Source organism: Sminthopsis crassicaudata, chromosome 6 (assembly GCF_048593235.1).
Source record: "Sminthopsis crassicaudata isolate SCR6 chromosome 6, ASM4859323v1, whole genome shotgun sequence".
Lineage (NCBI taxonomy): Eukaryota > Metazoa > Chordata > Mammalia > Dasyuromorphia > Dasyuridae > Sminthopsis > Sminthopsis crassicaudata.
Window position 1 is genome coordinate 250,147,222 of NC_133622.1, and position 23,733 is coordinate 250,170,954.

The following is a 23,733-nucleotide window of genomic DNA, read 5'->3' on the forward strand; positions in this document are numbered from 1 at the left end:
CAGGGATTGTTCCCACTTTTCAGAAAACAGCTCTGAGTTGGGACGGGCTGAGCCGTGCAGGCTGCACGCAGAGCCAAGGCTGTTTGACTCCAAGCCCAGAGTGGCGGGGGCAGCGGGGCGCCCGCGGGTGTGGAGATCGTGGCCTGTTCCGGAGACGGGCCCGGGCCCTGGTTGAAAACATGTTTTGCAGAGCGAGCCCCCACCCCCCACCAAACTCAATCCCTCCTAGCGGCCCCCTGTCGCTGTCCCTCAAGAAGGCCTTAAATAGTGACCTTCAGGGAGGAGAGGTCAGATTACAGGCCTGGGCCCGGGCCAGCTGTCTCCAGCCAGCCTGCCCTCCCTCTCACCAGAGCAGAGATCCCTGGGAAACGTAGTCCCCAAGGCCGGGAGGCCCAAGCTTCCTTGCCTGGGTCCCCGGGCTGCTCTGGGATACCGGCCCCCCGCCGGGCTGGGCTGCCTGGGGGAACCTTGCGTTTCTTGCCCATCTGAGCTGTCACCATTGGTTCTAAGTCTGTGCATCTGCCTGTTGTGGAGGGCACTGATGCCAGGGGTACCCCTCCCGGGCACACAGGGTGGCCTCTGTGCTGACATCTGGGCAGCCCTATTGGTCTGGGATACCGAGGGTGCTGGACCCTGGCCATGGGGGTTCTGGGGCAGGGCCTGCTTCTCTTCTGCAGCCCTATGGAAGCGATGGGAAGGAGGCGCCCCAAGGAGCCCAATCTTCCCCTCGACCCAGCCTCGGTCTTTCCATCTCTAAAATGAGAACATGGGACTAAATGCTCGATTTAGAGAAAGCAATGCAGCCTTCTCCTACCCTGACAAAACCAACTTTCCTGAGAAGGAAACTGAGCCAGGCCGGCCTCGGCCCCAAATGCCCAACTTGCCCCCGGCACCTATGCCCGTTTTGGCTACATTCAAATCCCTCGTCTTTTTGGGGGTCATAATGTGGGGACCCTTCTCGACCCACAACCCCAATCTCATCATTCCCAAAGGCCGTAGGACACAGCTAGAGCAGAAAGGGACTCTGGGCGCTTTGGCCGGCCCACTCCTTTTATATACAGGTGAGGAGAGGTCCAAGGAGCAAACTTCCCAGCGCTGTGGTGGGGTCGCCGGGCCGGGCTGCCCACTCTCCTGGGAGCCTGGCAGCCACCAGCCCGGCCCGCACCTGCAGGGAGGGCACCTGTTTCCGTGTGGATCTTGGGTTTCTCCACCAGCACGGCTGACTCCTGGTAAGAGGAGCCCGGCTGCCGCCCATTTGCTGTGACCTTTCCTGGTGGTATCAGTTCTCAGCCGCTTTTGTGGACCACGGACTTCTAAGCTGACCCTCCTCCTCCTCTCCGAGGGGGCGGAGGCGGAGGGGAACTCCTAGCAGGTTTTGCCCATTTCAGGAAGGACCTGCCTGGCAGAGAAAGCCCCATCTATTTCTGGCAGCGGCTCAGGGCTTCTCGGGAAGACTCAGCAACTCCCTGCCTCGCCTTCCCCCTTCACTGGCCTGGCAAGGGGCTCCTCATTAACCAAATCCCAAATGCCAGGCAGCAGCGGGAAGCAGAGGGAGCGACCCCTGGAGCGGGGCACCCCCAGAGGGCTGGGCTATGGTTAAGCCATCGATTGATCGCTTTGTGTTAATCCCCCGTGGCCCAGCTTCAGAGACTAATTAACCACCCCATGGGCCCACCAGGGAAACTAAGGCAGGAGGGGAGCAATGAGACCCAAGGGCCCGGGAATCCTCCCCCACCTCTTTCCTTCAAAGTTTAGAGGAAGGGGAGGGCAATTGCAACCCAGACTAAGGGGCAACTGGGCTCTGGACATCGTCCTTCCACTTCAATAGAAAGCTAAGAGGAAATAAGGCTTCACCCTTCTGTGTTTGGGAGGGGAAGGGGGGGCCTTTCCTAGCCTTAAGCTGTGACACCTGAACCCACCATGCCCAGCCTGGGGCCCTCAAACTCCTCAAAAGGGGGGTTGGCGGCAGCACTTTCTACGGAGGAGCTGCCCTGCATCCAAGTGCTGGCCAGAGAAGGGTGGGCCTAGGCTGGGGCAGGGGGCGCCAGGCCAAGCAGCTAGGTGGGACAGACCGCTTGCCCACAAGGCTTGGGCCTGCCCGACTCAGCTGGGCAACTCCCCTGGTGAGGGGTCTCAGCTGCCTTCCCACTCCCTCCCCAGGCTCCACAGACACAAGAAGCCACTCAGCGGGGTTAATTTTAGCCCCTCTGTGCGTAACAGGCTGGATTAGGCGGCCTGACCTTTCGGCTCCCCGCGCCAGGGGCCGGCAGGTGGCTGCCGCCTGCAGACATAAATCCCAAAGCCCCGCACCCGCTCCCAGGGGAGCGCCCTCCAAGCTGCCTTGGCCCCGGGGGAGAAGAGCCCACCCTACGTGGGGGACGGAGGCCCGCCCCAGCCCAGAGAACGGAACGTGTCCAAAGAAAGAAGAGGCCCAGGAAGGCAGGCTGCTGTTTTACTCAATGGAACATCCCCCTTTTAATGCAGTGTTTTATTGTACACCAAATAAAAGGCCAAAAGAAATTTCTGCAGAGAAAGCGGTGAGGAGGAGAGAGCGCTTTACACATCATTGTCCACATAATCACTCCATGGAGAGGGAAGGGGGGAGGGAGGGAGCAGAGGGGGGACCCTCTCCCCCCCCACCACAAAACATTCAGACATCTGGGACTAAAATAAAATGAAGACGTTCTGTCAGCAGGAGGAGCAAACGGGATCGAAGGCCGGGCAGGGGGCCGACGTGCCGCCCTTGCCAGGGCCCCGACAAGGGGGGGGCCGTGAGGGGCTGGGCTCTAAAGCCCCCCCTGGCCGAGAAGTGAGGAGCCTGGCCCTGGGCCCCCGACGCCCTTTCCGCCCGGCCCACCGAAAGGGCAATCTCCATTTGCTCCCTCCGCTACAGAAAGCTAACAATCTAGGCCTGGGGAGGAAAGGGGGCTAATTGCAGCAGAAGACGGGGGACAGCATCTCCTTGGACGGAGTCTGAGGGAAGAAGAGAGAAGGAAATACAAAGGAAGAGGAAGAAAAAAAATAATAAAAAATTCACGATATGGAGCCAGCGCGTTCCGATTCCGTCCACAAAAATAAGTCAGGCCGCTTTGCCGAACCATCCCGTCCACCAGGGGCGCTGCTGAGGCTGTCTCCCCGGAAGGGTCACCAATGGGCGCGGAAAGTCCTCAGTCGCATGGCGCGGGCCACCGCCGCGGGGACGGGTCCTGGCGGCCCCATTTGGGGAGGGGCAAGGGAGTTGGGTGAGGAGAGAGAAGACAAAGAAGAGACTCGATGCTACGGGGCGCCAGGAGAGCCCAAGCTGGCGCCCCTCCTAACGCCTGCCTGCTCCCAAGCGAGTCCTCAGTCGCCCGGGACAGGCTTCCTCGCACAGCCCAGCCCTGTGCGTGCACACACACACAACATGCGTGCGTCCCAATGTCTGGCTCCATATGGTGAGGTTCGGCGTGTGTTTTAACGAGACCAATTATATATATATATAATATATATATAATATATATATATTTTCTTAAAAAAAAAAAAAAAAATCAAGTCTAGTTCTGTGGTGGAGGCGGTGGGGGAGCTGGAGGCATCCCGAAGGGCGGCATGCCCGCCACCCCCATGCCCATCATGGTGACAAAGTTAGAAGGGTCCATGGGAGGCGGAGGAGGAGGGGGCGGGGCGTACATCATGCCGGCGGAACCAGGTGGCGGAGGCGGCGGAGGGGGGGGGGCCCCGGGCGGCAGAGGCGGCTGGACCCCGGGGGGCAGGGGCACCATAGTGGGGTTGCCTTGCATCTGAGGGGCTCCTGGAGAAGCTGCGGCAGCCGCCTGCTGCTGTTGCCATGGCGGGATGGACCCTGTGCCAGCGCTCGTGGTGGTAGTCGTCGTATCTGGGGTGGTAAAGAAGCCCAAGGTCACACGCGCGGGGGCACGCCGCGGCTCTCTGCGGCTGCTGGCTCGGGATTGGGGGCCGGGGGCGCCTGCTCCTTGCTCGGCATGCGTTAACGTGGGGCCGGGGGGGAAGGGGCGTGGTGGGGAGGGACAGCATGTACCCTGGGCTCAGCCTAAAGGTCTCTGGGGCTTCACTGAAAAAGCCCCTCATCACCAAGGCCCCAGTACGGGCGGAGGGGAACACACGAGAACCAGCCCTGACAGCCCTCCCCCCGTCAACGGCACTTTCAACCTCCAGACCAGTCGCTCTCGGCCCCCCCCCCCCGCCCCCACCCCCCATCAGGCTCTCAGTCCATGCAACAAGAGCCTCCAAGGCCCTGCGTCCTCCCCCCAACCCCGTCCAGGCCCCAGCACCGGCCAGACCAGATTCACGCCACACCAGACATCACAGAACCCCAGACTGCCACGCCCACTCTAGGCCCCCAGCACCCAAATGACATTGTCTCAGAGACTAACCCACTCCACCCCCCACGACCCCCCAACGAGGAATCCCGGACTCACTTTGCTGCCATGGCAAGGGGGTACTGGAAGCCATACTGCTGCTGGGCGGCGGGGGAGGCGGAGGCTGCTGCTGCTGCTGCTGCCATGGGGGAAGAGGGCCAGAGGGAGGGGGTGGGGGCTGCCCACTGGGAGGCGGCGGCGGCGGCATCATGCCCATAGGCGGCGGCGGCATCATACCTGTGAGGTAGGAAGCGGCAGGTGAGTTCCTGGGGCCTGGCCGTGCTCACAATTCCCGAGGCAGGGGAGGCGAGCGGCCACATGAGGGGGGGTACCCCCCCATGCCGGACACCCGGCTCCATTACCTTTTCCTTGATGTAGGCGATAGACCCCAGAGCCCACAGGCGTACTTCCCAGGTACTGATCTTGATGGAAGGAAGAGCAGGGACTTAGCAGGACATTTGAACCGGCCGGACGAGACTCCCGCCCCCCTGCGGCCGCCCAGGACTCCAGGTGACCCGGCAAAGCACCCGTGACCGGCCCGCTGGAAGAGCTGATCCCTTCCTGCCCGCCCCCGGGGAGCGGCGCTCCTCCCCCGAGACAGGCCAGTGGAATGCCACGGCCACGCCCCGTCCCCGTGCTAGTCCAGTCACTTCGAGAGCAGCTCTTGACCCTCACAGTGGCCTGGCATGACCCCCCCCAGCCTACCCCAAATCCCCAAGGTTTCTGGTCTGACACTTACTTACCCATTGGAGGAGGGCCATGGTGCCCAGGTGGGTGGGGCCCCTGGTTCATCGGCGGTGGCGGCGGCTGCATCCAGGGGGGCGGGGGCCCGTTGGGGTTGTGCTGCATGGGGTGACCACCGTGCCCCCCTGTCAGACTGGGCAGCGGGTGTGGGAAGTTGTGAGGCCCACCGCCGGGGCCACCGGGCCCTCCGCCGTGCATCCCATGGTACGGGCGATTCTCTGAGGGCCCCGAGTTCATCCATGGCGGGCGGCTCTGGGTGGTGGACATGAGAGACTATGTGAGAGCATTTCCCGTCTAGACCCCTGCCGGCATTTGCTGCTGGCAACATTGCTCTCTCAGGCCGTGGAGGCGGCCCCCAAACGCAGGGTGAGAACCTCAAAAGATCGCTGTGTCTCACAATGGCCCGACAACCTGGGAGAACAATGTTGCCCAAATGACCCCATGAAACCTGACGACCTGGCTCTGGTTGCCCCCAAACCCAAAGGAAAGGGAGCAGTGCGGCCAGAAAGCAAACCGCCTGGCACTCACCGGCGGCGGCGGGTTGTTGGCAGGGGCGGCAGGCCGAGGCGCGCTGGCCAGCGGGGCGGCAGCAGGCCCAGAGGCCGAGCCGGCAGAAGCCGGAACCGGAGCTTCACCCAACTCTGCCATGAGAGACAGGTATTCCTTGTCCATGCGGGCTTTATCTTGGGCAGACTGTGGGTCACCAGGCCTAGAAGGAAATAAAAAAAAAAAGTCTTTCACCAACATGCTAGAGACCCAGGGTCCTTGGAGTTCACCAGGTGGGCCTTGTGCCAAAGCCTGTGCCCATCCGTGGGAGGCCAAACCCTCTATTTTACCCACGAAGGCCCTAAATGCGGGCATCCCACCTTAGATCATCCAGCTGCTGTGCCAACTGCAAGCTGGCCACCTTCCACAGACTCAGGGCTAGCCAGAGCCACAGCTCAGGCCTGCAAACCAGGAGAACGCTCACCAGAGGGGGCTAAAAGAGCACAATCTCTTGATTTCTGAAAGCCCTCACACCCCCCCCCCATTCTGAACTACCAGAAATAGGAAAATCCATGAATAACTATTATCAGTAGAAGAACTGACAAGTTTTTTGCAATCTAAGGCGAAATTTAAACTACTTGTGATCGTAGACCTGTCTTCTGCAGCAATTAGTGCCCTCGGTACAGGAGCAAACACCTCATTCTCCAGAGGGGCCCAAGCTGCTGCCCTTGGGGCCACAGAAAGGACAAGAATAAGTGTTGACATCCCCCCCAGATGCTCACCATCATGGGGGGGGGGGCAGTGTTCCCATGCCTCAAGAGCTTAAAAAAAAAAAAAGTACAAAGGCCTGCTTCCCGCAGCTGGTGTGCTTAACCTGCCTCTACTTTTAACATATTTTAGCAGTTGGGGCCAGCACAGGGCCGGATCTGGAGACAAATTCAGGGAAGCAAGTCATTCAATCTGCTTGTCTCCTCATCTGTGAAATGGGAGTGCCTGCCAGGGCTGTTGTAAGACCCTGCTCGTCAGACGCTAGGTAAATGCCCTGGTTATCCCGGTTCTAGTCCAGTGAGCAAAAACCACCCCTCCACAGGACCTTCCGCAGAATCTCACCTTTGGAATTTGCAATCTGAAGCAATGTGGCCAGCCCCTCCACATTTGGTGCAGACCGTGGTGTTGGTAATGCTTCGGGTCTCTGAGCTCTGCCATGGTCTTAAGATCCTGCCAAGAGAGAAAGGTCAACTCTGGGGCTAAGTTCCACTTCGCTCCTCCCCCATCTCCTCATCCCTCGCCTCTAGGATGGTTCTGAAAACTCTTCCTCCAAGTACCTGTTGTCATCCTCCCGGAGAGTCCCGTTCAGGCGGGCTAACTCTCGAAGCTGCATCTTCCGGAGATCATTCTGGTCCTCTGGGGTTTCAATACCCTGCTTCAGAATATTCCGGATCTAGGAAATTACAAGGGTCAAGGGGTAAAAAAAGAGACAGGTCAAACAACAACAAAAAAAAATGCCATTCAGTAATATGCCAAAGAAAGATCTGTATCAAACTATTTGTGTCTTAACAAAGAACAAGAGAAGAACAGACTTGTGTATCAAATCATCAAAAAAGTGGTTACAACATCAGAGTCTGGGAGTATTACTGAGCTTCTTGCAAAGAAAACCTGAGCATATTAAGATGGGAAAGAAAAAAAAAAAAAAACCAACATGAAAATACATTCAATTAAGACAATCAGGCTTTATAAAAGTGCCTTCCTTTTGATCCAGCAATCTCACTTCTGGGTCGCAAAGGGATCAGAAGAGGGAAAAGGACCCACCTGGGCAAAAAATGTTTGTAGCAACCCTTTTCGTGGTGGCAAGAAACTTTTGTGTTGGGTAGTGTCTAAATAAGTTATATAAATGTTATGGAATATTATTGTTCTATAAGAAAAGACCAGGATGATTTCAGGGAGGCCTGGAGAGACTTAAGATGGACTAATGGCCAGTGAAGTGAGCAGAACCAGGAGAACATCGTATATAGCAACAAGAATGATAGACTGAGCTCTCCTCAGCAATGCTGTAATGCAAGAAAATTCTAAAGAGTCTTGGGATGAAAAATACCAATTGCCACCCAGAGAGAACTATGAAGACTGCTGACTGAAGCATTTTCACTTTTTTTTTCTTTCTTTCTCATGGTTTTCCCCTTTTGTTCAGATTATTCTTTTCCAACATTACTCACATGGAAATATATTAAAACAATACTATTAAAATAAAAATGGACTGCCTAGCTCTGCCCTGAAAAAAGTAAAAAGCCCCTTTCCTCCCCTTCTCCACGGAGATCTGCTATCAATTTGCTGAACGCCCCACTTCCCTCTTACCCCCCCAACCTTTTCCTTGCCTGTTAAAAGGGGTGGTTCTCTGGGAACAGGTATTTGCAAACGAAGGTGATAGAAAGTCTGGCCAGCAGTTAAAAAAAAAAAAAAAAGTTTTGGAAAACCTTGCTAATATTCATTTACCTGTTCTACTGCCTTTTTGACATTCTCCATGGTATTGGCAGTAACTAGGGCATGGAGGGGCTCATCCTCCCCAGGCAGCATCTGCCCATCTTTACGCCCAACTTTGCCTTCCTTCACAGATCCTTTCCCCCGGATCATAATCTTGGCGTTGCACTCCTTCTCAATATTCTTCAAGGTGTTGCCCCTATGAAAGTAATAGTCAATTATGAGACTAACGGGTGGGTGCCAAAAAAATGGGGTAAAAGCAGTGCCAAGGAGGCCCTGGAAATCCAAACCACTGCCCCCTCCATGCCCCCAGGGGTCTACTGTGGCCAGTTCTATTTATTTTCTCTGGGACAAAATGCAGAAAGAAGCAAGAGCAGCACCTACAGAGCCCCCCCAACCCCACCCCAGTGCTGGCCCTTGATATCTATAAGGCTTCTCTCCAGAGACAGCACTCACCTGGGCCCAATGAGAAGTCCCACAAAGTTGATTTCTGGATACTCATCTTGCGGAATCATCACCTTGTCGCTTACCCGGGTCGCTGGAGGTCTACACAACAAACACATTCTCAAAAGCCCATTCTCGGACCCCCACTCTTCCCCCGAGCCCACAATGGGATCCCTAATAGCTGGTCTCCCATCCCCTCAGCTCACAGGGGCAGAGGAGCCAAAGGGAGTCGGGTCGAAGCCTCTGTCCCCAGCCCGGCACTCACTTGTAATCTGCAGGAGGCTTGAAGTCGGGATTGAGCGCCACCATCTCGGTGATGAGGTTGTGTCTTTCTTCCTCCAGCTTCTTCCGGGTCCGAAATTCCCTCGTGTTGAGGCGCTTCCCCTCGCTATTGTAAATGGGCTCAGGGGAAGGGGACCTGTGGGGAACAACCCGGCGTCAAGCTCTCCACCCCTCGCCTGTCCCAGGAGGACTCTACTAAAGTCTGCCCCCGGACCCCGCTACCTCTCAGACCCTAATGCCACTCTCTTCGGAGGAACCGACCATAACGTGTGCTATTCAATCTAGTGTGCAATGGGGAGGCGTAAGCTGGCTTACAACACTGGGATGGGGAGAGAAGAGTTAAGGGGGTGAGAGGAAAAAATTGTGCTATCCTTGGGGGGTGTGCTGGGGGCAATAATAATAATTGTGGGCCTCAGCCACACTCACCCCGGGGGGGTAGGGGGGGAAAGAGCATATGAATTGTGGTGTTGAATTGAGAAAAAACTTGAATTGGCATGAACGTTCCACTCAACGCAATGAGCCAAGGAGCCAAAATTTAGATATTCTTAGAGACCCTGTGCTCTATTAGGGAGAGAAGAAAGCCTGTACCCCCAAAACAGCACAACTATTTATTATTCGATAATGTAAGCTATCGTTATTATTAAATCTTTGATTCAGACTAACTGGGACTCAAGGCTACCGCAGCTACATGGCTGCCACAATGGAGAGAGATGGTTCAAGGCTTCGCGTCTGCTTTTCCATCAATGTCCTGGCAGGCTGCGCCAAAGGCCCACGAGTCAACCTGTTTTCTGGCTGTTTAAGGGTTAGAGGTTGGGGAGTCTGAGTAGAGAAAATCGTTAAAATGGTAAGGCAGCTTCTAGAAGAGGCTGCAAATGCAGATTGGGTCAGACACCTGCCTAAGTCTGAGCCTGCAAACAGCAAGATTGGGGAGAGCCCGTCTCGCTCTCCCCCAGGGTTTACAAGCCCAGAAAGCAAAGCAGATTCGTTCTCTTTTTTAAAGAGTAAAATGCTGTTGCTACAAGTAAAAAAATACCAATTATAAAAAGGTCAGTTTACCACAGCTGTTTTTGCGGTGATAAAAAAGAGGTTACACTCCTAGAATTTTGAGTATGGTTATAAAAAGGACCAGAGCTTGACATTGTGAATGACAATTTAGTAGCAGCTGCAAGAAGGGAGAGAGCATATGGATCAGGTTATCAAAAACCATCCTGGAAGTAGCCTTGTTTGAGTTGAGAGGCCCTTGCCTTGCCTAGCTGGAGAGCAAGGACTGAAAGCGGCTGCTCCCACTGTCTTCTCAGCCTAAAGGAACCATGTCACGCCACATGTTTGTTAGACACACGGTAGGATAAAAGGTCAGGTTTGTTCATGACTAATGACGGCTAAAGGACACCTCCGTTTCTAGCATCTGGATAAACTGTTGGCACAATCCAAGAAGTCAACAGTAGGAAACAAGACTCCCCCATTGTCATTCTACTACCCCACCTTACACATTTAAGCTAAGAGAAGTTCATTAACGATTTAAACTGTGCAAGTTAAGCAGCAATGAAATTGCATTAAGTGGCTTAATTTCAAGGTTATACCTTCTTAAGCAATCGTTTAGTCATATTGGAAACTGATTCATGCATTTGCCTCCAATCTTGGCCATACGGACTCTCTCCAAATGAATGGGAGGGGAAGGAAAAACTCCGCTCTGCTCAGGTTTGATTTCTAATCACAGGCTTGACGTTTCTAAGATCAGACAACCCTGGCCAGATTCCCGCCTGGACTTGTGTGCTGCTATCAGGGAATGGGCATTTCTGGCTGACTGCTGTGTGGACAAACTTTGGCTTTCCGGTCCTTCCTTACAAACCACACTGGCTATTTAGGTGCCTCCCAAGAATTTCACCCCTTCCCATGACCTTGGAAAAACAAAAGCTAGTTTCCTAGTGGTTAGATTGGTTTAACTTCTTCACCTCCACAATAGCAAATTAGATAAAACTGATCTCTAATCCCAATTCCTCCAGGGAGCAAAGGTTTTGTTAAAAATTCACCTTTTAGAGATTGGTTTAGTAACCTGTAAACACATAGTTAAAGGGAAAAAAGCCAAAAGGGCACTCTACAGTTGTGGTCTGTAACCTAGAATACGTAACCCTCCCCAAAAAATAAATAAATAAAAAAGGAAAAAAAAAAAAAAAAAAGAAAAAGAAAAAGAAAAAAAACAGCCCAACCCACGACAAAACACTGCAAGTGAAAAATTAATGAAATGTAATGGGATAAGTAAAACTAAGGGGTCAATGTGGAGAAGGAAGGAAGTTAATTTGTTTCCTGGCAAACAAGGGGCAGCAGAAAGATGCATGAGTGAGTGGCCTGCGGCCCATTACATCATCTTCCTGATTTAATGCACCATTAATTGGGTAATGAAAGCCAAAAACAAATTAGACACAAAAGTCGAGTTTTAAAGCAAAATGAGCTCAATTGTGCTGCATGCTCTAACCGAAAATCGAATGTAAATGGAGGGATTCTGGCCCTCCTCTTAAGACAACCAGATCGAAGCTATTCCAAGATCAACAAGCCAATAAAACAACTGGTTAAAAAAGTGAGATCCTCTCAGAGAAACGGTTCGAGATTGTGAGCTGAAAGACCAAGGTGACCACAGCTGGTTTGGGAGGGCCCCATTACCCCTTTCAAAAAAATATTTTAGGGCTGCATTTCACCCCAAACAGATGAGAGACCCTAGGCCCTCCTCCCAACACCCCCAGGCTTTGGCCAAAGCTGCGATATTATTAGCTGGCAGTGAAGGAAGTTGGTTAGAAATCTCATCTGACTTTAAAACCATCTCAAAACCATGAGAAGAAAACTGACGTTTATCAGCTACCCAAATTGAATCTCTGGGTTGCTTCAACCTCAATGATGCACAAAAAATATTTCTTAATCCTGCACCGTGTGTACCTGTGAGGAAGATGCTACGTGGGCTCATGGCCAGAGCAGGCTCTGAAAGGTCAGTTAACTGGCCGCCTGACTCGCCCTGCACCATTATTAGGTTCAAACCTACACGCTTACCAATTGGAAACCAGTTGTCCATTTCCTGCGACTTTTGACTTTGCTAAAAATTAAGTTTCATTCCAAATTTCTAACTGTTAACTGCTGAATATATTGATATAGAATTTTAATTCTTAGTTCCCCAAAGAGTCAGAGTACCAAAGGCATCTTATCAGGATTTCATTGAACTGACACATTATGTTGCCACCAAAAATGTATTGAGAAAAAGGTAAAAGCGTTACTGTCAGCTGGTTAAAACTGTTTCCCAACCTGTCCTCAGGGTTAGGGGGGATGCCCAGGTCTCCTGTGCGCAGTTTGCGAGTCAGGTCTTCTATCTGCAGTTGCACTGGAAGAAACCAGGTTAGGAAAGAAAAAAAGGATGGAAAAAAGACAATGTTACCAAAAAACATCTCAAATCTCAACATCAAAGCATGAAGAACTTGGAGACTTTGAAAGGGATGACTGACCAGGGTACAAACTGAGGAAAACCCCCAACCACCTACCAATCATATAGTTCGGCAGGAGTCCGTTTCTACTTCTAGCTATTTTTCTGTTTTATCAATTGGGAAGCAAACAGTTTGTTGGAAGAGGGGTTAGCAACAAAGGCTGTCTAATGACTAAGGCTGACAACAAAGCATTTCTTGGGGAGGTGAGACATGTCTGCTCTACCTGTCCCAAGTGACAAAAGCTTGCTGCAACTGGTAACAGAAATAAATCCTGGATGTCAGCAATACCCCACCCCACCAAATTAACCTCTTCAGGGCAAGTCTTTTTTCTTCTGTTTCCCTCATTAAAACAAGTAATGTGATTTGTGCTGAGGACCAATTAATACAGGACAGGATTAATATGGAAGTGATACCAGTTGAGCAAGGGTTATTTCCTTTCCAATGTGGGCAGACTGATTTTCTTCCAAATCCCCTTAAGATAATCTGGTTACCACTTTAAAATGTTAATAGTAGAGAAATTCACATACATCCTAATGTTCATACTACCAGGCCCATTCAAATTAGAATATAGCTACCAAAATACCTGCTATGCAAGTGTTAGATTACAAGCAATATACATAAACCAATAGCCACAGATGCAAGAATTGTTTTGTTTTGTTTTACCACAAAGGTTTTTAAGGGGACAGGCACAAAGGGAGTAACATGTGACCCCCCACCTTGGTTCTCGACATTTGAGGCTGTATAGAAGAAAGGAAGGTGAGGGTTTCACAATCATAATAATAATGATGATGATAATGATAATAATGATATTAACCTACCAGTGTCCCTGAGCAATGTTACTTAATTTCAGAGATAATAATGAGACCTGTAGTACCCAGGGACACAAGACCATTTCCCCCCAAAAGTTATTGTCTGAATAATCACCTATTTCTTACCTTTAGACCCATTGAGAATTCTGAGCGTTAGGCAAACCTACAACCAAGGGCAATGACCTACCAAGCTTTTAATTAACAGGACTTAATGGGCTCCCAAACTCAAGGCATCTAGTTTCTTCTTTTACGCCAAACGTCAAAATAACCCAGGTTCAGCAGCCCAAGGTGACGTTCACCTTCATGTTAACTTACTTACTGAGATGTGGGTACAGGAGACCTAAAGCTACAGCCTCCTTTAGTCTTCTGGACAGAGCCCCACACACTTAGGACTTCAATCAATTCCCTCTACTAGAAGTTGGTCTTGTCTGAGTTCTGTGGTTTGGGTTTAGCTACGTTCTAGCCTGGGTTGGCCCCCCCCAACTCTGCCCAGACTGCTGCTGTAAATAACTCTGGGGCTTTGTCCATTAACACAAGAGACCTACGTACAAAGGAAGCCCATGGCAATGGGCTGTTTTCCAAGGGATAAGGGTTTTCTATGGGTGTTAGTTTCCCAGAGCAACCCTCCACTAGAGGGCGGGTTTCCCAGAGAAGGGGAAAGCCCATCAGAAGGCCTGCCTCTGGAGTCCGGGGCACCTGGGGAGCCTCACAGCAGCCCAGAAAAGAGGCCACAGCTCTCAGGTTCACAGAGGCACATAAAGAAATCCATGGCACAGACCCAGGAAAACACCTTTGCTGCCTGCCTTGAAGAAGCCTCTGGATTTGTTTAAGGCCACAGCCTCAGATGCCAGAGGAAGAACTATACAGCCTCCGTAACAGGAAATGAATGGTTAAATTAACTCTAGATATATCTACACGTTTGCAAATAAAGATAAATATCTGCGTTAATATCTGACGTCAAAAACAAGAGATCAATTTGTGGTTAACTTGCACTGCCCGTGGCAGTTATTCCCGAGAGAGGTAAAATCTTTTAAAAACACTTGAAATGTCCCGTCTGCCCTTGTCCAGGCTCTCAACTCCCCAGACCCAGTTCCGTTCCCAAGCAAGTATCTCTTTCCCCAGCCCAGTTCTTTGTGAGCAGACACAAGAGCCTCTGTTTAAAACGGTTCCAGAGACCAAACCACCACAGATGCTGAAGGGAAAGTTTCTGGAACCAAATGTGTGAGGAAAGATGAACCATCACCCAATTTTCTCTCAAGCACCCATGAGCCCAAGACTCTTCTGCCCCCTCAGGCCACAAAGTGGGAACCCGGGGAAGAAGACAGGCTTCTTGGGGAAACGAGGGCCGGGTCCTTCGTGGAAGGGAGGCCACTCGCTTCCACAAGTGCTGCTCCTTGGGGTCTCCTGGAAACCCTGACTTAGAGAAGCCCGACACCCCCCTCCCCCACGAAGTTGACTAAGTAGCTGTTGGGAGGAAAACTGCAGGTGGGACTAAGCTCCCCCACCCCAGGGACCCCCTCTGGCAACCCCGAGACACTGTGGTCGTGGTCAGACGGGGCAAGGCTGCACACTGGGCAAAAGCTGGCGAGTTCAGACGTTAAGCAGTCACCCCCACAGTGACCAGAGGCTCAGGAATTCTGAACCGGGTCTCTCTCCGCCTGGCCGCCGCCGGACCCCGTACGTGTGTGCAGAACCCCTATTTACCTATGTAAGCTCTTTCTTGCTCCCTGGTCAGGCCCGGGGGGATCACGGTCGGCATGCCCGGGATCACTGTCTTCTGTTCCATCGTGTCCTGATTCCAGCGGCTCCTCTTCCGCTTCTTATTGGGGAAATCTGAGGGCGAACACCGACCGTTAGCCGCAGACAAACCAGGCGCTGCTAGGAGCCTGGGGACGCCGCGGAAGGCCGTGAACCCCCCCGGGGGCTCCCGCTGGGAGCCTCTGCTAGCGACCGGGGCATATGGGAACCCCTAGACCCCCTGGCAGAGTCCCGCCCCCACCAGGTTCCCCTCTCTCTCCCGGCCCCGTTCTCACCACCCGGGCGGCCCAGCATGGCCGAGGCTCCTCCGCGGGCCGCCGGCCCTCCTTCCTCACAGGCCTCGCTTGCCCCATATGAGGCGGGGGCGCCCCGGCCCCCTCCCTCTCCACCCGTCCACCAGGAGGCGGCCGCGGTTCAACCTGCCCCCACTCCCGCCCCCTTCGATTTGCTTTCAAAGGCGCGCAGGCGCAGCGAGCAGTCCCGGCAAGGCCGACCAAGCAGCCCCAGCAGCCCGCGCGTGCGCGCAATACTTCCGCGCCTGCCCAGCCCCCCCTCCCACCCCGCAGAGGAAGGCGCGTGCGCGCCAGCCGCTCCCCCGTTTCGGGCTGCGCGCGCAGGCGGCGGCATGCCCCTCGGCCCGGCCTGGGTTGGGTTGGCCCGGCCGGCCCCCGGCCCCCCCACCCCCACCCCGTCCCCTTTCCCCCGGCCCCCGCTGCGCGCGCCCCCGCCGCCGCGTGCCGCCGCCGTGGTGCCGCGCGCCCCTCGGGCGGCCGGCCTGTCCGCGCGCCGCCGGCCTCTCTCTCGCTCGCTCTCAGCGTCCGACTCACCTCCTCCCCCGCCGGCCGGGCCCGGCTGCGGGTCCTGGAGCGGCTGCGGCAGCGGCTGCGGCGGAGACACGTGCTGGAAGAGCGGCGGCGGCGGCGGCTGGGGCGGCTGCGGCGGAGGAGGCGGCGGCGGCGGCGGAGGGGGCGGCTGCGCCTGCGGGTACGCGGGACCCGGCGGCGGGGGCGGCTGCGGCGGGGGCCCGGAGGCCGGACCGGGGGCGGCGGCGGCGGGCGGCGGCGGCGGGGGAGGCGGCGGCAGCGCCGCGAAGGGGAAGGCCGCGGCCAGCGGCGCCGCCATCAGCCCCGGGCCCACAGGCCCCAGCGGCAGCCCCGCCCCGGGCCCCGGCCCGCCCCCCCCAGGCCCCGGCGGCGGCGGCGGCGGCGGCTCGAAGGCCCGCTTGGGCCCGGGCCCCGGGGGGAGGCCGGGCGGGGCCGCGGCCGGCGGGTGCAGCTTACCCAGCGGCGTGGCGTTCGCTCCGGTCGCCATGGCGCCCCCGGGGACCGGCGCCGGCGGCGGCTAGGGCGGCTCCGGGGCGGCGACTTGGACTTGGCTTGAGCTTCGCGAACCTTCCCTGGGGCCGCGGCGCGGGCGGCGAGGCTCCTCCGAGCGGACCGGACCGCAGCGCACCGCGGAGCGAGCGCGAGCTCCTTCCTCTCACGCGGCGGGCGCGGCGGCGACGACGGCGGGCGGGCGGCGCGAGACGCACAAAGAGGGAGGAGGGGGGCGCCGAGGCCGGGGGGGCGGGCCCGCGGCCAGGGTGCTCGTCGCCAATTGGTGGAGGGCCGGCCCAGAGAGGGGACGGGAGCGCTTGGATTGGCCGAGCTGCTCCTCAAAGCTGGGTGAGCCGGGATTGGCCCGAGCCGTTAGGAGGAGAGAGGAAATGGCGGCGGGGGTGGGAGGGAGCGCGGTGCGCTATCCATTTGTTACTGCGCGAACAGAGTTCTAGGCTATCTGGGTGCGTGTGGGGGATGGAGGCGAACTCTATGACGTCAAGGAGAAGCGGCCCTCCCATTGGCCGAGCTGAATTCAGTCTATCAAGCGCGCAGATAGGTCGGGATTGGCTGCTCTGAGTTCTTGGCTCTTGCCCCCGCCTCCTTCGCCCGGGGGAGCAGTTTCTTCCTCTTTGGGGAAGAGGTTGTGGCCTCCGAGTAGGCGCCTGGTCGAGGGGCGTAGAGTTGCGCATGCGCACGGGAACCCTGGCTGGGCGCTGGGCGGACTCGGGTGGTGGAGGTGACCCGCCCCTCTCGGGCCTAGGACGGGGATGCTCACCGACCTTGACGTAGCAATTTGCCACGTGATCTCAAGCGCACGCCCCCTCCACCCCTACAGGTCCACAGGGAAGGGACCTAGGGAGACCATTTGTCCACACGGGGAAACTGAGGCCCGAGGTGGTCAGGACGCCCAGTCCAAGCCCACGACCTTTTGGGCAAGCGTCCAAGCAGGATAGGAGCTCAAGTTCCCATTCCCCCTCGGTGTTGTGGATCCCCCCCACCACACTCGCGCCCCATCCGGATCTGGTTTCCGCCCGGGGATCTCGAAGCTAGAGCGTCATCAGATCTGCCCCCGCCCCGAGGCCACCTAGGGGGTTCAGCTTCCCAATGGGGGGCAAGGGCGATGACGTCATTGCCTCAGCTGCCATAGCTGTCACAGTTTCCACGGTTCCCCCCCCTCTCTGCACCCCAGCTCTCGAACTTTGGTCACCTCGTGGCATCCCCTGCCTCAGCCGTCAGCATTATGAATTGCCTGCTTGCCCTCCCTCCCAGCATGCCCTTGCTAGCTTCGGGGGCCGCCCCAGGGGGCCTCCAGTCCCATCCTCCTTCCCTCTGGGACCTCTGCAGTTTGGCCGGGCCCTCCTAGCTGCCAACGGGCAAGGCTCAGGCCACTGACAGGCGCTCTTCTTCCTCCTTTCTCCATCTCAGAAGCCCGGGGTCGCGTCCCTCCCTCCCCCGCTCCCCACTTCCGCCCTGGTCCTGCTCTGGGCATGCCCCTTCCTTCACCCTGAGCTCTAGCTCTTCCCCCTCATCCTCCTGCTGCAACTCCCCGGAGCTGCTGCTCCATATTATGAATTACTCATTGGAAATTTCAACCGGTGGCCCCGAATGTAAATCAGCACATGCCGGGGCACTTTTTTCTCTTTGGCCGGATTTTCATAAAGAAATGGGTATTTTTAAAAATGAATATACATGGGATAACCAGAAAAAAAAGGCATCTCAAACTCGGCCTGCCTGAGTGAGCCATTACCCCTCCTCTCCTGCTCTTTCCTCTCCCAAATGTCCCCTTTTCAATCCAGGTCTCCCTCCCTCCAGAAACAGCCTCTTCCCTCCACTTAGTTGCCAGATTTTGCCATTTCTCCCTCCAGAACCTCTCTGACCGCTTTTTGTATCCTGCAACTTCTAGCTTAGTTCAGACCCACATCACCCGCTCATTTCCTCACACCAGTCCCTCCAAAATGTCCATTTCCCATCTCCAAGCCTTTGCCTGCAATTTCTTCGTTCCTTAAAGAGGCCCTTCCTTCTCTGTTCTTTAAACGGATGCTTGAGCGGCGTCTGCCTGAAATCTTTCCCGAGCCCCCAAAGTACATTTGTACTGACTGACTTATATTTACATATTTATGTCTCCATGTGTCCCCGTGGATTTGTTACATCTAAGATCCAATGTAAACTCTCTCCCTGGCACTGAAAGCTTGTTCCTTTTCGCCCACTTCTTCGCGCCCCCCCCCCATTGTGGGTTCTCTTGACAGAGGTACCGAGGGCTGCGCCATTTTCTTTCAGACGAGGAGACTGAGCTAAACAGGGTGACCTTGTGATGCTTTCTTTTCTCTAAATTGTAAATTGTCTCTATTCATTCCGGTGACTTAGCACCTTGCAAGAATCCTAACATGAGGTGACTTGCCCAGAGTCACACGACTGGGAAGCGTCTGAGGCCAGATTTGAACTCGGAAAGATGAGTCTTCCGGATTCAGGCCCCCTGCCCGCCAGCTGCTCTAGGCCAGACCCTTCCAGTTCTGGGTGAGATGGGGGCTGTGCTCTTTCCTGGCTGTTCCAGGAACACAGGCCAGCGATGACTCCCCATTCTCTGGGATGGTCCCTAGGCCTCCTACAGGAAACCTTCCACCCGGTCTATTATTTTTCTGTTTTTAGATTGCTCACAAATTGTCTCCCTCTGGAGGGTGAGCTCCTCCAGGGCAGGTACTGCATTTTATGGCTCTGTATCCCAGCACTTAGCAAGTGCTTAATCCTGGTTAGCCTTAACTAGGGAAGAGAATTTGGGGAGGATGAATCAAATCATCAAAGGGAGTGTTTCCTTCCTTTGAACCCATCCAGGCAGGAAGAGACGGGGTCATTCCCTAAGCCATTTGTCAAAGTGACAGAGAAAAGCTGTTGGGGGGGAAGGGAGGGAGCTTGGACACTCCTCTCAGAGGAGGAAATACAAAAGGTCTGGATTTCAGAGATCCCAGCAAAGGGGGGCCTAGGAAGTCCCAAGAATAACAGAGCAGCCCTTTCCCCAGCTCCTCCTCCTTCCTGACTTGACTCCCACAGGATCCAGTGTTTACAGTAAACTGGACTTAGGTGGTGGAGCCCAGCCTGAGCCAGGTGTGAGGAATTTCCTAAAGGCTTTGAGCAATTAGAACTTTTCCTCTCAAATCAATCCTCCAGAGCTAGGAAGGTACTAACTCTGGGACTGTTAGAGGCCCTTTTATTGCCCCCAGGCCAAAAATAAGAGCTACCCTAGCTTTCCGGTCTTCTGGGGAGCTTCTGGGAGCCCTCTGGTCCAGCCCTCCATCTCCCCCCCAGTTCCAACTCCCAGCTCCGGAGCCCAACATTAGCCATCCTCCACACACGCCCCACCCCGTGCTTGGGTAAACTCCACCTTAACACTTAGTAAGCACTTAAATGCTGATTGATTGAACGGTGAAGGAAATCTCCTAAGAAAATCCTTTGCCAACCTAAAAGCAGTTAGGTAAACTTAACTGTGATTTTTTAAGAGATCCCAAGTCTAGTGAAATGGCCCCTCCCCTCAAGGAGCTTATATTCTAATGGGGGAGCCGGCCAACAGGTAAACCAGAGGTAGAGCCCAAAATAAGCACCAGGGAGAAAGGTCACCCTGGAGAGGGAGGCCCTGGAAGCTGGGGGAAGGGGAGAAGGGGGCAATGCTAGACCTTTATGGTCGAGTATAGCCCCTTGATTGAGTAATAGGAGCAAATACTTCAATTCTGTCAAAACATTTAATTAATCAGAGTTAAGCTAATATGTTTAATGGAGTGCTCCGAGCCACTGGATAAAGTCAGATGATAAGATATATTAGCATTAGTTGAAAATTCTAAATATAAAACGAATTACAAAATAATTTTTGAGTGTTTTATGTAGGACGTCCTGCAAGAATTAAAGATGTAATCCAGCAAGACCTCATATGCTTATTATCTGCAAGACTTCATATCAAATTTCTTATTTTACAAATTTTCTTAAATAGGAAAAACATTTTTACCAAAATAAGTCGCAGGGGAGATGTTTAATGTAACAAGGATATGTAAAGTTAATTTTGATGCTGGACTTTATGTGAACAAAAGTTTGTAATATTTGATTCAACACCAGATAAAGTCTTAACTCTTGCTCTGCAACAAGTGAATTTCTGTGTTTTGTTTTAAAAACAATAATGTAAAAAGGCTTGCTTACCCAAACATGAGGTGGAAAATGACAGGAGAATCTATAAGTTTTCTGCTGGAAGGTGGAAAAAAATTTTTTTGGTTATTTATTTTTTAGCTTTTTGCCACATAGAGCCCAGCAATGAAAATGAATCACTAGTTAAAATGTCAAATATCTACTTGTCTACTGCGTGATCCCAAATGTATCAAATGATAAATGTGGATGCAGTTTCATATATTGTTTTGTGCTGTGGTGTTTTTTGTTTTTAATAATTTATATTTAAACTAACTTTTGGAAGGAAAGGCTCCCTTCCAACGTGACTCTTTTCCATCCCTGGCTTACCAATTACACTCTCACAGAAACTCGACGAAAACATCGTCTAGTGTCCGGTTCATTTGAAATCACTAGCAAAGGAAGAAGAATATAAGCAGAAGTTCAGAAATGTTTAAAGTCATCCTTAGTGCTCCAATAAGAAGGCAGAGAAGATTTGTTTCCGCAGAATATTGTGGATATTCCCAATGCCTCACAGTGCCCTGTGAGAAGAGCGAGTGTTTGTTCTGCAGGAAGGGCACCTTGTTGATGGAGATCATATGGCTATACCGGGGATGAGGTATGATTACAGGGTAACCCAAGAGAAGGCGGGAGCGACTCCGGACATCGGACAGAATACGCAGGAGTCTGCTTTCAGCCGTCCTGGGGAATCAGTTTGCATCAGAATGCCTCAAGAACAATCTGATGGGGGGGAGAAGCTTCAAGAAGTCATCAGGTGCCCTCTGGACTCACTGAGACCTCCCCGGAGCCCGAGCTCTTTGGGCTGGAGAAAAGTGTTACCAGGCCTCACAAAGGCCTCGATCCTGGGGCCCAGCAGGGCGACACGGAGGGGAAAGCAGGGACCGAGTCCTCCCTTTGCCTTGTGCTCCCTAAGCTCAGTGCTCTTGGAGTCACATGAATGTTAGAGAGGAGATGCTGTTAGCTTCTTATTAATTTACTTGGGGGGGGGGCATTCAGGCCCTTAGGCAGAGGAGCTGCTCCCACAATCTCTAACCACATCCCCTTAGTGCTGTGGAGGGACTTCCTGGGCCCGAGGGTAAATCTGGCCTCTGAGACCACGTTTCCTCCTCTTTCCTTCAGCTGCCAAGGTCTTCTTGGATCACGGCAGGTGTCCGTTTTACCTCCCAGCTCTGTCTGCAGAGATGAGCCCACGGTCCTGGCTTGGGCCAAGCCACTTGTCCAGGGGTCTCCGAGAGCCTGGGACTCCCCGGCCACGCTGCCCTCCCCCAGGTCCTCCGTGCCTCCTCAGGACCCACATGCTGAGCCCCTTCTCCCTCTGCCACCCTTCTCACCCCAAACAATTCTCTCCGTGCCCGCTCACGAGGGTGCTCTGTGCTTTGGCCCCCCACATTCTCCCCTCTTTTTCCTCATCTACCCCGAGGAGCAAAGGCTGCGGTTGCCATCTTGGTCCTCTTACCACCCAGGATGGGGCCTGGCCAGGGAAGCCAGGCTTATCAGTTTATGGGTAACAGCCTCTAGGTCTTCCCAACAGAGGCCAAATACTTAAGTTATACTGACCAGGTTTGGTCCTTTGGCTGGGGAGGCTGGGGACTCTAGGTTGGAAGGTCATGTATGAGGAAATAACCCGGGCCCTGCAGCAGCCTCCACAAGCATCCTTAACCTCCAGGCCCAAGGTCCGGATTGGGCCCCAAAAGGCCGCCCAGGCCCTGAATGGCAGAAGCTTCCAGCTTCCTCCTGCTCCTGATCAGAGCCCTGGGCTCTTCCTTAGTCTGGAGAGCTCACATACTAAAGCATCCCCAGACTTTCCTTCCTGCCCTGCTCACCGCTCAGCCCCAGTCCATCAGCAGCCTCTCTCCTTTCCCCCCTCCCCCGCGGGCAGCCAAAGCTTACCAGAAGGCCTTGCCCCTGGTGTTTGTGCTGCTGGCCTCGGATATGCCAGCTGGCCATAAATCTGGAGCCCATTGGTGAAGCCTGTGGACTCAGGAGGCCCCCCGCGTTCAAATTCTGCCTCAGACATTTACTCTGTGTATGAGCCCGGGCAGGTAATTTAACTCTGTTTGCTCATCTGTACAATGGGCTGCAGAAGGAAGCAGCAAGACACCCAGTATTTGTCCAGAAAACCCCAAATGGGGTCATGGAGAGTTTGACAAGACAGTCAGCAAAATACTGAAAAACACCCGTCCACAAACTTCAGATATAGCAATGGGCCCCAGTGCTTATTCATTCATTCCTGCTCATTCCAAACCTTCCCCGCCCCTACTCCCTCACATCTGGTTTCTTTGATAATTATCCACCAGCTTAATTAGGTTCAGCATTTGTGAGTCCTCCTCTCTCTTGCTGGGCTGTAAGTCTGGGGACATCTGGAGGATTCCCCGGCGGAAGAAGATCCTAGAAAGTGGAGAAGCGGTAGAGGTGGGCTTGGGGGGCTCAGGACCACAGATTTCAAGCTGGAGGGGTCTTAGAAACTCACCATTCTACGAGAGGAATCCAGCTCTGTGGCTCGCCCCTACTCGGGGTCACTTGCCAGCCCCGCTGCAGGATTTCACCCTCCATGCGCCAAAGGCTGGCAGCTCGACTCTTCTCCCCTTCTTTATTTTCTCCTCCCCCTCGCCCCTGGTAAACTCTTTGAGGCCCTGTCTTGCTCCTTTTCTTTGTATCCTCCAGTCTCTGCATCCACACCCACAGAAACTCAGGCAAGGCTTGGCTCTTTCTAACTCCATATTCAAGTCATCTGTGTGACTCATTAGCCATAAAGAAAACCAAGGTGTCCTTGGGCTATGGGAAAAGAGGTGAGGGATTCCCTCAGCCTGCTCAGGACCCATCGGGAGCCATAATTTAAGAAGCATGGTCAGGGAGAAAGTGTTCTGAACAGGTCTCGAGTCCCTGTCTTATGAAGGTCGGTTAATATAAACAGAGCTATTTCACTCAAAGAAGACTGGGGAGCCATCTTGAACTGAAAGGACTGCCAAATGGAAAGGGATTTTGTTTGTGTTGTGTGGCCCCATGGGCAGAATCAGAATTGCATGAAGGCAAATTTACTTTTTAAATTGTTTGGTACTTCATTTTTACATGTAAAAACAATTTTTAACCTTCGTTTCAAAATGTTGAGGTCCAAATTCACTCCCTCCCTTGAGAAGACAAGCAATCTGATGTAAATTATACATGTAGTAATCATGTAGACTGGGCCCGTGGGCCAGATGCCCCCGCCGGCTTCTGGCAAATGGGCTGAGGGATGGAGACAGAGTGTGAGCCTTTGTTTTTACTAAAATGCGGCCCTCCCACAGTCTGAGAGACAGCGAACTGGCCCCCTGTTTAAAAAGTTTGAGGACCACTGATGCAGACCAACTTCCTATTTTAGTTATGTTCTAAAAGAAACCATAAAAAATTCCCCCCAAAAATAACATAAAATTTTTTGAAAGCG

The 23,733-nt window shown here is 53.7% G+C and overlaps 1 protein-coding gene across 18 annotated transcripts; it reads right to left on the bottom strand.

Annotated features, from left to right (window-relative positions):
* Positions 1-2,445: 2,445 nt before the first annotated feature.
* On the bottom strand, positions 2,446-16,359 carry SF1 (splicing factor 1). Of its 18 annotated transcripts, none has more exons than XM_074273641.1 (14): positions 16,113-16,359; positions 14,779-14,907; positions 12,090-12,165; positions 8,785-8,937; positions 8,532-8,621; positions 8,091-8,274; positions 6,929-7,044; positions 6,714-6,821; positions 5,646-5,826; positions 5,117-5,390; positions 4,736-4,795; positions 4,434-4,610; positions 3,667-3,871; positions 2,944-3,206 (listed from the first exon to the last, which is right to left on the bottom strand). In XM_074273641.1, the coding sequence occupies exons 1-14, from the start codon at positions 16,141-16,143 to the stop codon at positions 3,080-3,082; spliced, it is 1,911 nt and encodes a 636-aa protein (XP_074129742.1). In that variant the 5' UTR covers positions 16,144-16,359; the 3' UTR covers positions 2,944-3,079. The 18 variants fall into 18 exon arrangements, with proteins under 18 accessions (XP_074129748.1, XP_074129751.1, XP_074129747.1 ...); XM_074273634.1 differs by having other exon boundaries at positions 15,660-16,278; XM_074273645.1 differs by having other exon boundaries at positions 3,030-3,206; positions 4,736-4,790.
* Positions 16,360-23,733: the final 7,374 nt, after the last annotated feature.